This window comes from Saccopteryx bilineata, chromosome 1 (genome assembly GCF_036850765.1).
Source record: "Saccopteryx bilineata isolate mSacBil1 chromosome 1, mSacBil1_pri_phased_curated, whole genome shotgun sequence".
NCBI lineage: Eukaryota > Metazoa > Chordata > Mammalia > Chiroptera > Emballonuridae > Saccopteryx > Saccopteryx bilineata.
The window spans coordinates 10,938,906-10,956,249 of record NC_089490.1 but is presented as its reverse complement, the minus strand read 5'-3'; the positions used below and the strand labels follow the sequence as shown (position 1 = coordinate 10,956,249).

The 17,344-nt window shown below is 53.8% G+C and overlaps 2 protein-coding genes across 5 annotated transcripts; one reads left to right on the top strand and one right to left on the bottom strand.

The window, feature by feature from the left end:
- The first annotated feature begins 36 nt into the window (after positions 1–36).
- Positions 37–17,226, top strand: NFKBIL1 (NFKB inhibitor like 1). 4 transcript variants are annotated; one of them, XM_066268704.1, is made up of 7 exons: positions 37–167; positions 283–402; positions 4,899–5,026; positions 5,569–5,657; positions 6,210–6,485; positions 16,086–16,307; positions 16,453–17,226. In XM_066268704.1, the coding sequence occupies exons 3-7, from the start codon at positions 4,968–4,970 to the stop codon at positions 17,016–17,018; spliced, it is 1,212 nt and encodes a 403-aa protein (XP_066124801.1). In that variant the 5' UTR covers positions 37–167; positions 283–402; positions 4,899–4,967; the 3' UTR covers positions 17,019–17,226. The 4 variants fall into 4 exon arrangements, 3 of the variants coding, with proteins under 3 accessions (XP_066124801.1, XP_066124888.1, XP_066124706.1); XM_066268791.1 differs by having other exon boundaries at positions 66–137; XM_066268609.1 differs by lacking the exons at positions 37–167; positions 283–402; positions 4,899–5,026 and adding an exon at positions 5,029–5,120.
- Positions 2,722–4,794, bottom strand: ATP6V1G2 (ATPase H+ transporting V1 subunit G2). The gene is made up of 3 exons (XM_066268972.1): positions 4,656–4,794; positions 4,287–4,387; positions 2,722–3,790 (listed from the first exon to the last, which is right to left on the bottom strand). Exons 1-3 carry the CDS (start codon positions 4,735–4,737, stop codon positions 3,617–3,619), a joined length of 357 nt encoding a protein of 118 aa, XP_066125069.1. The 5' UTR covers positions 4,738–4,794; the 3' UTR covers positions 2,722–3,616.
- Positions 17,227–17,344: the final 118 nt, after the last annotated feature.

The window sequence follows — 17,344 nt, the reverse complement described above, 5'->3', positions numbered from 1 at the left end:
CTCCTCTTCTCCGCGCCCCGTGGCTCTTCGTTTAGGTTCTTGCCACGCAGGACTTCTCTCTGGGCAGCCCTCCGGCGAGGGACAAGGTTGGCGGGGCGGTGGGTTCCCACGGCGGGGTCCTCGGTCCGGTCGTCAAGGTGACCCGGGGGCGTCCGCGCTGGAGCTAGGTGAGGGAGCGATCGATGCTTGGGGGGGGGGGGTCCTGCCCTTTACCCGTTTCGCGGCCGTGGGGACCGTGGACTGGCATTTGCCCAAAACTAGTAGTGTGGGCCGCCGTTGCAGGTGCCCCAGAGGACCTCGTCTGGCAGGCAGGAGCTCCGAACCCAGAATGGGAAAAGGCGTCTAGATTCGGCCCCAAATGTGACAGGTCAAGGACAGGGTTTGAGAGTTTCACGACATCTTGTAAGTCTTAATATGACCATAATGTCCTGAGCCCCGCCCCCAGCAGCCCCAGGGTTCCGCCTGGATTTTTTTCCCCCTGAAATTCAGCATTTCGTACCCTGTCTGGTATGCTACATAAATTAGGTTTCAAGTCTGCTGCTTGTTGCTGAGAATGACAACAAACGTCTGACCCTTGAATTGTTACCGCACAACCATTTAACACTAAGGAGTGGGGACCATCATTCCCATTCTATTGACAAGCCCAGGCTTAAGAGAATAAAGCAACAAATGGAAAGGAACACAGTAAGGTGACAGAACCAGGATGTGAACATCTCTTATTCTCTATTGTCGCCTGCCTCCCTGCTTCAAGAGTTTGGTTAATAGGCCCTGGCCGGTTGGCTCAGTGGTAGAGCATCGGCCTGGTGTGCGGAGGTCCTAGGTTCGATTCCCGGCCAGGGCACACAGGAGAGGCGCCCATCTGCTCCACCCCTCCCCCTCTCCTTCCTCTCTGTCTCTCTCTTCCCCTCCCGCAGCTGAGGCTCCATTGGAGCAAGAGATGGCCCGGGCGCTGGGGATGGCTCCATGGCCTCTGCCCCAGGTGCTGGAATGACTGGTCACAACAGAGCGGCGCCCGGGATGGGCAGAGCATCGCCCCCTGGTGGGCGTGCCAGGTGTATTCCAGTCGGGTGCATGCGGGAGTCTGTCTGACTGCCTCCCCGTTTCCAGCTTCAGAAAAAATACTAAAAAAAAAAAAGTTTGGTTAATAAATGCACTACGGTTTGGTTAATAAGTGCCCTACGGGTTACCTTATTGGTTCCTTCGGGAAGCAGCCTTATTTTCTGTGGCCAAGAGAAATACATTAAGTGATCCGAAGACACTGTCTCAGAAGGCGGGTTTTCCCAACCCTAAGTATCAATTTATTCAACAGTATTTATTCTGCCTGCCCTGGCCCAGGTGCTATTCTAGGACCAGGGGACACAACAGTGAACAGCCTGACATCAGAGTTCACCTAACAGGGGAGACAACATACAAACGTAAATATGGCAAGAAGTAGTAAGTGCTACGAAGAAAGTCAAAGCCATGTGATAATGGAGAAAATAACGGAGTAAGTAAGCATTGCGAGGAGAGCCATTTAAAGTAGAGTCAGAGGCCATTGAGAAGGTGGGGCCTGTGCACATCTTGTGCCTCAGTTCTCAGAGCTACTATTAATCTGCTAACCTGTTGCTAAATTCAAGTCTGAGTCATAAACAAACGTCTGGGAACAACTGCTGCGTGGACACAGGGACTTGACCTGCTCCTTGTAATTTTCGCCTCCCTCATTTGCATATTGGGACTCATTGGTTCCCAGCTAGCAACCCTTTATTTGCATGAAAGAATTGCACTTGCCGTGGCCGGTTGGCTCAGCGGTAGAGCGTCGGCCTAGCGTGCGGAGGACCCGGGTTCGATTCCCGGCCAGGGCACACAGGAGAAGCGCCCATTTGCTTCTCCACCCCTCCGCCGCGCTTTCCTCTCTGTCTCTCTCTTCCCCTCCCGCAGCCAAGGCTCCATTGGAGCAGAGATGGCCCGGGCGCTGGGGATGGCTCTGTGGCCTCTGCCTCAGGCGCTAGAGTGGCTCTGGTCGCAATATGGCGACGCCCAGGATGGGCGGAGCATCGCCCCCTGGTGGGCAGAGCGTCGCCCCTGGTGGGCGTGCCGGGTGGATCCCGGTCGGGCGCATGCGCGAGTCTGTCTGACTGTCTCTCCCCGTTTCCAGCTTCAGAAAAATGAAAAGAAAAAAAAAAAAAAAAGAATTGCACTTTGTGGATGTTTTAAAAATTATTTATTCATTTTAGAGATGAGAGAGAGAGGAGGAGGGGGAGGAGCAGGCAGCATCAACTCCCAAATGTGCCTTGACCAGGCAAGCCTGGGGTTTCGAACCGGCGACTTCAGCGTTCCAGGTCGACACTTTATCCACCACACCACACAGGTCAGGCCTGTGGTTTTGCCTTTATAAACCCTGCCTTTCTTTGTTTTCTCAGAGAGCAGTTTGAGCAGTTACCTGAACCTGCATTACGGGACTGGATGTGCAGCCCTCTTGCTCAAATAAATACCTTTTGTTTTTATTACAGCCTGAGCCGTTTTGGTTAACAAAGGGGTAGAGTGCTTGTTCCTATACCCCAGCTTCTCGCCATAGTTGCCATCTACAGTCCTCAAGCTCCCAAACCAGGAATCACATGTTTCTCACTTCAGAGAAATAATAACATTTTTTGCTATGTTTCTCCAACAAGTTTCAACGGACAGTCCTTTGGGTGTTGGGGAATACAGAGACAAGACACAAGACTGACTGAAAATGAGTCATGATGAAGCAAAAAGGAATTTCCCAGTCACTTTATTGAGTTTTTATTGTTACAAAGGAAGTCCATGCAGACATGGGGACACAGCATCACTTCAGATCTCAGGAAGCAGCCACCATCTGACAGGTCTTTGGGGGAATAAGAAAAAGGAGAAATCTAATAGAAAGACCAACTTAACAGAGACAAAATAGAGGCTAAGAAATGCCTCACCTTTCTGGAACTACAGTGGAAGGGCTAAATAAAATCGCCATTTCATCTTTTTAGGGATCATAAGGTCTCTGGGAAAAGAGAGGCGGGAAGAAGCAGCTCAGAGAATCACTAGGGTCACAGAATGAGCAGAATCAGCACCACAGACAGAAGCCAGGAGACGGCTGTGTTTAGGTTTCGGCAGGTGGGCGGGGGCTGGTAATATCACAGGATTGCCATTAATTGAATCACGCCTACTACGTGCCAGAAACCACGCTCTTTACAGAACGACTCCTAATCGTTGCAGCAGTCCTGAAAGGTAGGCATTATAGTGCCAGTCTCGTAGAGGAGAACAATGAGGCTACAGGTTAAGGAGCTTGTCCTGGGTGCACAGCCAACAGGTAGCAGGGTGAGCAGGGGAATCCAAGCCTGCCAGGCCCTGGATGTTTTCTACATCCTACTCCATGTTGCATGTTTCACAGAGGGACGGAGTGAGGGTGACTTGGGAGTTTACAAGGTCTCAGTGAAGATTAAGGAGCAATCGGAGATTCAGGGCCGAGCAGGGCACGTATTTTCACAGGAGAATTATTGGGTCCTGCCTCCTAGAATTTCTAGGGAGCGGAAAGGAGAGTGGGCTTATGGTGGGAGGTGATTCTGATGTAGGGATTCCTCTGAGGGACGGAACTGGCAGGCGGAGCCAGGCCCTAGGGTCCGCCCTAGGCAGCGATGTGGTAGTTGGGGTGGACCTGGGGCCTGACGTCGCAGACCATGCCGAGGAGCTGGGCCAGCACACGCTCGCGGTTCTTCTGCTGGCAGCTCTGCATGCCCTGCACCTGGCGCCTTGTAGCCTGCTCCACTTCTGCGGACAGGTTCCCCTGGGAGCCCATGGCCTGGGGGGTGGAGGAGGGGCAGAGGAGAGAAAGGAAGAAACAGGAAAGAGGGTCCAGGCCTGTGGAGGCAAAGGTCCCGGAACAAGGCCAGGAAGAAAGGCCCTCTCCAAGGCACCCCAGCCCACAAAAACCTCCAGATGCCAAACAGAAATACAGTCCCCTCTCCTCCAAGACCTGGCATGCAAGCTCACCCTAAAATAGACTGAGCAGCCCCCACCCTCACCACCGATGACCGCGAACTCTGCCCTCCCTCCACCCGACATGTCATCGCACTCCAGGAGCACTGTGGCGCTCCCCCACAAGCGGTACAAGCCCCTCAAAACACCCAGACCCTGACATATCACAAAGCTTGACCAATGTCACGGTCCCCACCGGGGTACCCTTCTGTCCTGTACCACCGCAATTCCTTGTAGAATCACCCCTCATCAGACGCACCCACCAACTTGCACCCTGGTGGTGGAGGGGACTGCCATCCCAACCCCCCGCCCCGACTCACGGCCTGCTGCTTGCTCTGGAATTCCTGCTCTCGCTCTCGGCGGTACTGCTCCACTTCCATCTGCGCCTCCTCCTTTGCCTGCTTCAGGCGCCGAGCCTTCCCTGGAAGCAAAAGAAAGGACAGGGGGTGACGGTGAGCCCCGCACAGAATGTGACAGTGGGGGTCAGTCCTTCCCAGAAAGTCATTCGGCCTCCTCTCAGCCATCCAGGTGCTAGAGGTCCTAACACCCGTTCCATCCCTCCTACTCAGCCCCCCCAGCCCCCAGCTCTCTCCCCAGGAACCCTGGCTTTTCCTAAGGGCCCAGTGCTGGCTGTCCGCCCGCCCCCGCTCTTCTTTCCAGACGCGTACGGGAGGAAGGAAGAGACTCACTCTTTCTGGCCTCCGCCACCTTCTCGGCGGCTCGCTTCTCGGCTTGCAGGAGCTGCTGGATGCCCTGGGACTGACTGGCCATCTCCGGTGTGATGGCAGGTTCTGTTCACGGATGCTGCCGAGGTCCCCAATGACTCTCGCTCCAGGCCCCGCCGCCGACTTCTCTTCTGGCTCGTTGCTGCTGTCCCCTCCACTCACCCCTGGGTCTTAGTGCTCCCCTTTTCTCTCTCCTCCTGCACCGAGTGTCTCCCCCAAACAGCCTCCCCTGGCCGCTGGTCCAGCTCTCCCGCCTCTCACGCCGGCAGTACCCAGATGGGCCGCTCGGGGGCAGCAGAGACCAGGCCCAAAGCTGACCGCGAACCTCACAGCAGGTGCGAGCCTTGCCCCGTGGGAGGGTAGAATGGGGGCCGGGGCGGAGAGGGCAGTATGCGAGAGAGAAGGAGGCATGGAGGGGCTGAGGACGAGGTAAGGAAGTCACCATGCCTGGTGCGTTGGGAAAAGAGGACGCTGGGCCGCTCTGAGTTTATTTTCCAGCGTCTCCTCCTCTCTTTATTCTCCCTCCCTCCCGTTTCCACCTCTTCTGCATCTTTCCAAGTCCACATTTCTGCATCCGTCTCTCTGGCCTTGTCCTACGATAGCTTCCTTAAGTGTTTGCAGGCCGATGTTTTTCTCTTTTTTTTGGATCTGACCGTTTCTGGCCTCAGGGTGGTTTTTGTTTCTCATGTTCACGGTTGGTGTTTATTCGGTCCTTATCTCCCCTCTCTCTTCTTTCTCTTCCGTCTTTCCGTCTATCACTAAACCACTCTCTCTTCCCAGTTGGGGGAGGCGGGAGTAAACCTCCAAAGAACTGTCCTTCCCTCGCCCTTGTTTCCGCCCGGTTTCAGGCGGACCCTTTTCTCTTAATCTCTCTTAGTTTCCCCCCGGAGGCCGGACCGCTGAACACACACTTCCCCGCTCTCTCCACTTCGCCTCTTCGGGAGGGACGATATCCGGTGATGCGGCGTAGGTCATTTCTATCCTCGACTGCGTCTCAGCGGCTCCATTTCCGCCAGCCTAGAGTGTCCCCGCCTTCCTCCGAGCGTCTTCAGCAGTCCTCCAGCCTGTGACTCTGGGGGTACTTGGGGGGCGGGTGTGATGAGCAACCCTTGCCCAGGCCCCTGAGGGAGACTCCTGCACACTAGTCGGCTGCTTACGTTAGATTAAGTTCCTAGACCGTAATTTGAAGTGATCTGTTGATAAAAACTGCCCCCATCAGTCTCTATTCGTCTTTTGCAAAGTCCTTTATTTAAAGTTGACCTGGGCTGAGCCGCAAAGTATTAGGGTGTCCTTGTCTCGATTTTACATGAACAACATGAAATCTATGACCCCAGCCCCCCCCCCTTAAGTCTTGTGGGAACCTAGAACCTGGTGAGGAAGGAGAGGACAGGCCTCGAGGTGCTGCAGGTGCGAGAACTGGGGGTACGGGGGGAGGGGCGCGGGGATGTCGGGGGAGGGGGCCGGCCAGGGCCGAGCGCGTCCCCCGCTGAGCTGACACCCGCTTCCTTCCTTCTCCAGCCGGGCGCGCCACGGCCTCCGCTTCCCGCCGCCGGCGCCGCGAGCGCCGCTTCCGTCGGTACCTGTCCGCGGGTCGGCTGGCCCGGGCCCGGGCCCTCCTCCGGCGACACCCAGGCCTCGATGTAGACGCCGGGCAGCCCCCCGCCCTGCACCGGGCCTGTGCCCGCCGCGACGCCGCTGCCCTGGGGCTGCTGCTCCGGCTCGGGGCCGACCCTGCCCAGCGGGACCGCCGCGGGGACACGGCGCTGCACGCCGCCGCCCGCCAGGGCGCTGAGGGTGAGTCGCCCGGCCGCCCGCCCGCCGGCCGGTGGGAAGCCAGGTCAGGACCACCTTGACCGGGGCAAGCAGTTGAAAAGGAAGCTCTTGATTTGGTGGTTAAGACTTAGGGAGGGACTTGACCAGGTCGGCTGTGGCTGTCGCATATGTCATTCAGTACAAGCCTGAGCTGCCATTGTCTGAAGGGCCCAGCATTCCCCAAACAGCCACTGGGCTTCCAATGTCACATCTTTCTAGATTGGTAACTTTGTCTTTTCAGTGGTTTTGCCTATAGCAAAAAAAAAAAAAAAAACACCATAGAAGGTAGGCTCTGGAGTTAGAGTGCCTGGGTTCAAGTCACAGCTGCACACACTTCAGAGCTGGGAATTCTTGGGCAAGTTACCAACCTTCCCTGAGGCTTAGTTTGCCCACGTGCATGATTAAATAATAACAGCCTTTGCTGTGTGCCTGGCTCTTCTCACAAAATAACTCATTTCATCAAAGGAGCTCATTTAGTTCTCACAACAACCCTATGAAATTATAAATAGTAATAATATATGTTATCCCACATTTCCCAGGTGAGGATACAGGACTGAGAAGTTAAGTAATTTTCCAAAGTGGTAGAACAAGGATTGTAACCCAGGCAGTCCACCTGGAGCGTGATCCTGTGAATTACGCTGTGATCCTGTGAATTATGCTGTGATGGTGCCTGTGCTCAAAGTCTCCGTGCTGGTATTAAGTGTTTTAAGAATCAACTGAGGACCCTGGCCATTGGCTAGTGGATAGAGTGTCAGCCCGGTGTGTGGACGTCCTGGGTTCAATTCCTGGTTAAGGCACACAGGAGAAGAAACCATCTGCTTCTCTCCTCCTCCCTCACCCCCTTCTCTCTCTCTTCCTCTCCCTCCCGCAGCCAATGGCTCAATTGGTTTGAGCGGTGGCCCCAGGTGCTCCAGCTCTGTTGGTCTGAGCGTGTCAGCCTCAGGCACTATAAATAGCTCAGTACTTGATCATCGACCCATGGCCATTATTGTTCTTGCTGTTATCAACAGATCCATACTCCCTTACCACAGTTATAAAACTCCAAAACACGCTGACAGCCAAATATTTTTTATTAGTCTAAGCTTAACCTGAACCAAAGTGAGGCTATCTGTGATTTGCTTTTATTGTACTGACATCAGCATTCAGACCTCTCACTGCAGAAACATCCATGTGTCTGTTGTTCCTGGGGCTGCCCAGGCCCTCCTGGGCTCCCTAGTACACAGTGTGCATTTCACACTGGCTCTGTCCAGTCTCCCAACGTGACGGGTCTGAGGAGCCTTTGCTGCTGCAGCGTCCCACAGGGACCTGTTGACCCTGTAGTGGCAGCAGAGGCCGCTCTGCAGAGAAGTGAAAGGTGGAACCCTCTTTCCCCTTCGGGGGGTTTTCTTTCCAGACTAAGAGCATTTGAGGAGAACCTCCAGGTTGAGATGAACACCCTTCAATTTATTTATTTATTTATTTTTACAGAGACAGAATGAGTCAGAGAGAGGGATAGACAGGGACAGACAGACAGGAACGGAGAGAGATGAGAAGCATCAATCATTAGTTTTTCATTGCGCATTGTGACACCTTAGTTGTTCATTGGTTGCTTTCTCATATGTGCCTTGACCGCGGGCCTTCAGCAGACCGAGTAACCCCTTGCTGGGGTCTCGAACCTGGGTCCTCTGCATCCCAGTCCGACGCTCTATCCACTGCGCCACCGCCTGGTCAGGCGAACACCCTTCAATTTGATTGTTGCTGCTACCATCCTGCAGCTCCCCAAGGAGAGTAGGAACCCACCCCCAACCCCAAACTTTCCTCTTAGAGTAAAAAAAAACTCGCCGGACCAGGCAGTGGCGTAGGGGATAGAGCATCCATCCGGGACACTGAGGACCCTGGCTCCAAACCCAAGGTCACAGGCTTGAGCGCAGGCTCACCAGCTTGAGCATGGGATCGTAGACATGACCTCACAGTTGCTGGCTGGAACCCAAAGGTTGCTTGCTTGAGCAAGAGGTCACTCGGTCTTCTGTAGCCCCCCAGTCAAGGCACATATGAGAAAGAAATCAATGAACAACGAAGATGCTGCAATGAAGAATTGATGCTTCTCATCTCTCTCCCTTCCTGTCTGTCCTTGTCTATCCATATCTCTCTCTCTCTTGCTCTCGTTAAAACAGAAAAACTCTCCTTCAGATCTCCTTAACATTAGTGAGATAGGTTGGCACACTGGGATTTTTTTTAACTTAAAAACAAAGAAAGGAGGTTTACCAAGTGCAGCCACCTAACCCAACAACCGACAGTGCGAGCGGCAGTAGCCCAGGTCCCGGATGCAGGCCTCAGACCCCGTCCACGCCCACGCTCCCCTCGACCGCTCCAGCCTGTGTGCTGGGCACGCTGCTTACTTTCTGTGAACCGAACTTGCCTTTTAAAATGCTGGTTGTGAAAGAAAAAGAGGCAGGCCTTGGTGCAGTTTGGCCCCCATTAGCTGATAAGTACTGTTGTTTTTATCCTGATACTATTCAATTAAAGCTACTTGAATAACAAAAACATCCCTCATAGTATGGAAAGAATCCTCAGAAGCCTGCAAGGGGGCTTGAAGGGGGTGGGGTGGGGGCGGGGCCTCCAAGGTCCAGGGACTTTCTTCCACATTGGGGTCTGCACTCAGATCACTCCCAGCCCTGTGGTCCCCGTAGGCGTTACCACCTCCTGGTCCCTTGCCAGCCCTGCCACCAGGTGGCCTTCTAACTCCCAGGCAGAAAGGTCGTCTCCTTTGGTTCCGGGCTGCGTTAGAAACCTGTGTGCCTTAAGACCCAAGTATTTTCTTTGAACGGTTGCAGTGAGCTAGGGTCCCCTGAGGAGAAGGGGTTCCTCTCAGCCCCCTGGGCTGGGCCCGAGGGGGTTGCCTCTTCTTGCTGGGTTGGTTGGGCTGGGCTGTCACACCAGTGAGATGCCGGTGAATGGCCCCTGCCTTTGGGCTTGCAGTAACTTCTCTTTGGGCCCATCACCTCATGAGGCAGTTGTCTCAGCGATCAGAGACCCTGTATAAACACACCTCAGACAGATAGTAACCATTCTCTGCCTACAGCAAGAATTGGCAAATGCTGAGAAACAGGGTCATTTTCTCACAGTTTTTGCAAACAAGAATAAAACCCAAAGCCAGCCTGATCAGGTGGTGGCGCAGAGGATAGAGTGTCGGACTGGGATGCGGAGGACCCAGGTTCGAGACCCTGAGGTCGCCAGCTTGAGCGCGGGCTCATTTGGTTTGAGCAAAGCTCACCAGTTTGGACCCAAGGTCGCTGGCTTAAGCAAGGGGTCACTCGGTCTGCTGAAGGCCCACGGTCAAGGCACATATGAGAAAGCAATCAATGATTAACTAAGGTGTCGCAATGTGCAACGAGAAACTAATGATTGATGCTTCTCATCTCTCTATTCCTGTCTGTCTGTCCTTTTCTCTGACTCTCTCTCTGTCTCTGCAAAAAAAAAAAAAAAAAGAATAAAACCCAAAGCCAGCCAACCTGGTATTATTTTTGTGTGACATTCACAGCACTTCTGCCCTGTGCCAGCGCAGTAGCTGCCGATCACCGTCTGTAACCCACTTTGATCTGCAGAGAAGTAGGCGTGGCCCGGTTTTACAGGTGGCCGAGCCACCCGGCCCGTGTTCCACTTGCCTTTCCAGCCTCACCTCCCACAGCTCACCACACACCCACAGCTCCAGCTACGTGGCTCTGTCTCAGTGACCCCAAAACGTTTTCCACTGGCCTGCCTGTTGCTTGCCTGTAGCCTTCCCGTCTGCCCAGTTTCCACTTCGCTAAGTTAGTCGCCCTTCCCAGCCCAACATAAGCCACACCTCCTCCTGGAAGCCCTCTCTGACCGCTCTGCCCTCTGTTGCCTTTTCTTCCTCTGCTCTGCCTCAGTCAGTTTGTCCTCGGTAGAAGCGTCTGATACTGGTGTTTCTGGAGTGAGTTGTAGCAGTTAGTGTGAACTTCACTTTAAAGTAGACATCACCTCGTTCTGGGGAAGGGGAGATCAGGGCTTTCACTGAAGACCAAGTCCGTTTTTACTCCACAAGGCTCTTCCTGTGTATTTTTCCCCATACGGAAGTGCCCTGGGGAACACTGGTCTGCGCTGCTGCGTTGATGCTAAGTGGGCATCGCAGACCCCTGGGGGGAGGTGAGCTGTTTACTGCACGGTAGCGGAACGCGTGGTTTGCCCAGGGAGAAACGGAGCCCTTCCTCACACCCGGCGTGAACGCAGATGGCAGCAGAGTCAACCCCTAAGGATGGCAGGAAGGGCACAGACCCAATCCATGGGAGGGGCCCCCTGGGGAATAAAACCCAGAAGGCAGCGTCAAAGAAAACTTGAGCTTTACCTGTGAAAGTTTTCAGTCTTTAAAATAGTGTTGCAGAAATGACACTATGTTAACATACTCTGTGGTAGGAAGAGAGGTGCTTATTACTGTACTATGTACTTTTTTGAATTATTTTGGATTTCCAGAGATAAAAGTAAATATAGTAGGAAAAAAACCACACAGAATAGTTTTATAATCTTGGGGTGAGAAAACCTTCCTAAGAATGAAATAAAGTCAAAAGCGCCTGACCAGGTGGTAGCGCAGTGGATAGAGTGTCGGACTAGGATGCAGAGGACCCAGATTCGAGACCCCAAGGTCACCAGCTTGAGCGCAGGCTCATCTGGTTTGAGCAAAGCTCAACAGCTTGGACCCAAGGTCGCTGGCTCGAGCAAGGGGTTACTCGGTCTGCTGAAGGCCCGCAGTCAAGGCACATATGAGAAAGCTATCAATGAACAACTAAGGTGTCGCAACAAAAAACTGATGATTGATGCTTCTCATCTCTCCGTTCCTGTCTGTCTGTCTCTCTGTCTGTCCCTATCCCACTCTCTGACTCTGTCTCTGTAAGTAAATAAATAAATAAATAAATAAAGTCAAAAGCTATAAAAGCTATCGATACAGATTTAACTACTTAAGGTTTTTTTTTTTTAATGGGAGAAAATGTTTACAATATGTAACACTGCCTGGCCAGGAGGTGGATAGAGCTTTGGTCTGCAATGCTGGGGACCCAGGTTCGAAACCCCGAGGTCACCAGCTTGAGCGTAGGATCATAGACATGACCCCAGGGTCGCTGGCTCAGCTAGAGCCCCCCCAATCAAAGAACACATAAGAAGCAATCAATGGAAAACTAAGATGCGGCCTGACCTGTGGTGGCGCAGTGGATAAAGCGTCGACCTGGAAATGCTGAGGTCGCCGGTTCGAAACCCTGGGCTTGCCTGGTCAAGGCACATATGGGAGTTGATGCTTCCATCTCCTCCCCACCTTCTCTCTCTGTCTCTGTCTCTCTCTCTCCCTCTCTGTCTCTCTCTCTTCCTTTCTCTCTCCTCTCTAAAATGAATAAATAAAATTAAAAAAAAATCCTCAAGGGTTGTAACAGTTACAACTCTGTTAAAAAAAAAAAAAAGAAAAAGAAAAACTATGATGCTGCAACTATGAGTTGATGTTTCCCATCTCTCTCCCTTCCTGTCTGCCTCTCACTAAAAAAAAAAAGTTACATATATGTGTGTAGCAGATACTCAGGGTTGATATCTATGTCCTATAAAGAGCACTCGTCTACATACATAATTTTCGAGGGAAAAGTAGACGAATATGAACAAGTCATTCATTCACAAAAGAAACACAGAGCCAAAAAGCCTATGAAAAAGAAGAAAATGTCCTAATTAAAATCATGTTCTGGCCCTGGCCGGTTGGCTCAGTGGTAGAGCGTCGGCCTGGCATGCAGAAGTCCTGGGTTTGATTCCCGGCCAGGGCACACAGGAGAAGCGCCCATCTGCTTCTCTACCCCTCCCCCTCTCCTTCCTCTCTGTCTCTCTCTTCCCCTCCCGCAGCCGAGGCTCCATTGGAGCAAAGATGGCCCGGGCGCTGAGGATGGCTCCTTGGCCTCTGCCCCAGGCGCTAGAGTGGCTCTGGTCACAACAGAGGAAGGGCAGAGCATCGCCCCCTGGTGGGCGTGCCGGGTGGATCCTGGTTGGGCGCATGCAGGAGTCTGTCTGACTGTCTATCCCCGTTTCCAGCTTCAGGGAAAAAAAAAAAAAAAAATTATGTTCTTAATCTGCCGGGTGGCCCAGAGGAGAAGGTTGTGGACAGTGAGAGGGGTGCTGGGAGGCGCGGGCGCCCACATTTCCTCGCCCGGGCTGCGCGTTGGCACAAGCGAGAGCAGTGTGGCAAACTCACACGTCCTTTGACTCAGAAATTCCAGCTGTGAGACTCTGCCGCACAGAAACACCGTGAGGAGTGCACAGACGCGCACGAGGCCCCGCGGTGCTGGAAACGAGAGTCTGCTGAGGGGGGTGGGGGGTGGGGGGTGGGCAGATTCGTTTCGTGCACAACGGAACGCTACCCAGTCATAAAAAAGAAGGAGGCAGGATGTGTTTACTCCTGTGGAAAACGTAAGTGGGATGTCGGGGAGAAGGGCAGACTGCCCAGTGAGAAAGTGCAGTCACGCGTCTCTGAAAGAGGCATGCGTTTGCGTTGATGCGCACCGAGACAGGATGGGGAGGGTCCACAGTGTTAACAGTGATACATTTATTTTCCATGCTTTAAAAAGAAAGAAAATTTTCACACTGGTTAGTTGCTGTTTGTGTGAAAATATCAAGTGCCCGACCTGTGGTGGTGCAGTGGATAGATCATCGACCTGGAATGCTGAGGTCGCCAGTTCGAAACCCTGGGCGTGCCCGGTCAAGGCACATGTGACAAGCAATTAGTGAACAACTGAAGTGAAGCAACTAGGAGTTGATACTCCTTACTATCACCTCCGTCTGTAAAATGAATAATGTGAAATTACATATGTATGTATATGTGTGTGTGTGTGTGTGTATAAATATATAATGGTCTACCGGAAAGTTCTGTCCATTTCTATCACAACAAGCTTCGACATGTAAGCACATGTTTATTTGGTGCATGTGTGCCTCTCTATTTTTATCACTTAATGTATACATACTGACGTAGCAAATTAGCTAGAACAAAGTTGATTCACGTTAGTCTTATGTGTGAAGCGATAGTGTACCCATGGCTACTGATAAAGTTCATTTACGCCACTGTAATTTTTACGAATTTCAACAAGAAAGAAATGCTACAGAAGCATGTCTGTCACATCCACCATATTCCCCGGACTTAGCACCCTCCGACTATCACTTGTTTTTGCCCTTACAAAATTTTTTGAAGGGCAAAAAATTCAAAAATGAAGAAGATATCAAACAAGCACTGGTTCCATTTTTCACATCAAAAGATAAAACATTTTTCAAAAATGGGATATACAAATTGCTCTCACTCTGGCAAGAAATCATTAATAATAATGGCAATTATATTATTTAATAAAGTTTATTGACAGTAAGAAAAACTTGTATTTTGTTTTATTCCAAAACCGGACAGAACTTTCCGGTAGACCTTATCTATCAGCTGATGAGTACGAGTGGGGAAAGCCAGCCGCGTCCTGCCGCCCGGAAGCTAGAACCTGCATGTCTCCCACAGCCTGTTCAGCCATAGCATCTGGTCTCTTACCTTACATGGCTGCAGCCAGACCCTGGTTACAGTCTTGTAGTTTTTCCACAGACATCCTTTTTTGTGCCTATTTAATATCCTGTATCATATTTTACTTCCGTTTTACAGTCAGAAGCTTTACTCCTTAAAACCAAAGAACTCTACCTGACCAAGCAGTGGCTTAGTGGATAGAGCGTCAGACTAGGACGCAGAGGACTCAGGTTTGTTTCCAGGTCGATGCTTTATCCACTGCGCCACCACAGGTCTAAGGACTCAGGTTTGAAACCCCAAGGTTGCCGGCTTGAGCACAGGCTCATCTGGCTTGAGCAGGGGGTTACTCAGTCTGCTGCAGCCCCCTGGTCAAGGCACATATGAGAAAGCAATCAATAAACAACTAAGGTGCCACAACAAACAATTGATGCTTCTCATCTCTCTCCTTTCCTGTCTGTCCCTCTCTTTCCCTCTCTCTGTCTCTGTCACACAAAAATTTAAAAACCTCTCACGGCAGTTGTGAGTGGTGCCCACCCACCCACCCACGCTCACCCCTGCCGTGAGCCCTGCCAGGGAGGGGTGGTTGTGAGGCAGCACCAGCCACCCACGCTCACCCCTGCCATGAGCCCTGCCAGGGAGGGCAGTTGTGAGGTAGCACCAGCCACCTGCCGGGAGAGACAAGTTGGGAGGGTTTGTGGCCGGGTCACCTGAAGGCTAAAGAGAAATGACCCCCATCTCGTCCTGATGTGGTTTGGGTTGGTGGCACTCAGGTGTGCCAGGAGATGGGGGGGGGGGACAGCCAAGGCTGGGCCCCCTCTGTCTTCCTGCCTTCCTCGCCAGTGGCATCCTTTTCCCAGGTGGCCGGTCACCGCACGGCCTCATAAGGGCTGCCGGCCCGTTTCTGCCTGCCCTCGGGGGAGAAGGTAGGTCTACAGGAAGAGAGGCTGCCTCAGGCACCTTCCTCCTAGGTCCGAGGGTGAGACAGGTGCCTGGCGGCCTTGGTGGGTGCAGCAGGTGCGCCTGGCCAGGAGTTGGGGCCTGGGCTAGCAGCGAAGCCCACACTGGAGCCCACGTGGCGAGGGCGGGGCACAGGGCGGGCGGCTCAGGAAGGGCAGCCCCCCTTCTATGTCCCCTCAGCCTCTTGCCAGCCAGCCCCTTCCCTCTCTGGCCAGCAGCCACCGGGGACGGGCTTGCTTGGCTGCTGGGGACACTTCTGTGGCTCCAGATCCCTGTGGCCTGGACCCTCAACCTCTGCACCCCTCCCAGCATGCCCTGGGGGACACTTTGTTGAAAAGTCATATGAAAAGATAACTGTTTTATATTGGTATATTTATAATGGTACGGAGTAGACTGTTCAGATGTTTTACCGGTCTGAAGTATAGTGTGGGTGAGAAATACAATAAGCAGTATAAAGTCACAGTATTTTCTATCCAGGAATGGAATACATAGTCTGACATTGGGTGGCTGGAGGCAGTCTTGCAAATGTCTTTTTTTCTTTTTTTCTTTTTTTTTTAAGTGAGAGAACAAGAGCGACAGACAGGAAGGGCAAGAGATAAGAAGCATCAACTCACAGTTGCAGCACTTTAGTTCACCGATTGTTTTCTCATAGTGCCTTGAGTGGGGGGGGGCTTCAGCCCAGCTGGTGACCCCTTGCTCTAGCCAGCGACTTTGGGTTCAAGCCAGTGACCTTAGGCTCAAGCCAGTGACCATGGGGTCGAGTCTATGGTCCCACGCTCAAGCCGGTGACCCCGCGCTCAAGCTAGTGAGCCCACGCTCAAGCCGGCGATCTCAGGGTTTTGAACCTGGGTCCTCAGCATCCCAGGTCAACACTCTGTTCATTGCACCACTACCTGGTCATGTCTGGCAAGTGTCACTTGACTGAGAACTCTCAGGACAATGAAATAGTTTGTGCGAACAGAGGTCAGACTGTTTTAAAGTGCCACACCTATCACACGTGGGGAAGTCAGGTCAGTGTGGTCGCACGGGGCTCAGCAACCAGCAGGCTCCCCGGAGGTGCCTTGCCGGGATGGGGGGCGAGCCTCACTGACCCCTCACTGCTCTGCGCCCAACAGCCTACAGAGACTTCTTCCTGCCGCTGCTGAGCCGCTGTCCGTCTGCCATGGGCATAAAGAACGAGGATGGCGAGACCCCCAGGCAGATCCTGGGCTGGGGACCCCCCTGGGATTCTGCGGAAGAGGAAGAGGAGGAAGAGGCGCCGGAAGAACAGGAATGGAGGCAGAAGCTGCAGGGAGAGCTGGAGGCCGAGTGGCAGGAGGTCCTAGGGCCGCTGGAAGGTGAGGAGCCCAGCCCCGTCCGTCTGTCTGTCTGTCCCCAGCTGCCCTGCCCGCAGGCCGCTCTTCCTGCACCCCATCCCCCATGTTCCCGGGTGCCCCGTGACCCCGTAAGCTTCTCCCTGACCCATCCCGCCCTCCCACACAGACGACGCTTCCTACGGGGCCCAGGAACCCGAGTCCTTCTCGGCCTGGGCAGACCGCCTGGCCCGGGAACACGCCCAGAAGCACCAGCGGCAGCGGGAGCCGGTGAGAGCCCGCGGACCCCGCCGGGCGGAGGCCCCCAGCCTCAACTGGCGGCGGCAGGAGGAGGAGCAGCGGCTCTTCCGAGAGCGGGCCAGGGCCAAGGAAGAGGAGCTGCGTGAGAGCCGCGCTGGGCGGGCGCATCCGGTGCCTGGCAACCCGGGGCACAGGGTCCCGCACCCCAGTGGAGCGGCCAAGGGCGGCCTCTGGCGCTTCTGCGACGTGCCCTGGCCCTGCCCTGGCGGAGGGGACCCAGAGGCCATGGCTGCCGCCCTGGTGGCCAGGGCCCCCCCCTTGGAGCAGCAGGGTGCTCGGAGGAGGTACTTGAGGGTCCAGCAGGTGCACTGGCACCCAGACCGCTTCCTGCAGCGGTTCCGGAACCAGATTGAGTCCTGCGAGCTGGGCTGTGTGATGGGAGCCGTGACCGCCCTTTCCCAGGCCCTGAATCGCCACGCGGAGGCCCTCAAATGACCTGAGGCAAAGGGAGGAACTGCAGGGGATGCACTCTAGGAGCGCAGGTCCGGGATGGAGACGGAGATGGCGCGCAGAGGGACCAGACCTGGCTGCACAGCGGAGGACGTGGGGTTGCGAGTGACACCGGAATGCGCGGGGGTGGCAGAGGGGGCGCACCGCTGCTCCTGCTCTGCCATTTCCTAATAAGACCTGGTTCCACGTCTCACTCCCTGGGTCTCCTCTGCCTTTTTCCATCGCGGTGGTTTCATCACCCATGACATCTCCTTTCCCGCCCCGCCTGCCTGCCTGCCTGCCTGCCGGAACCCACAGCTCCCACGTACCTG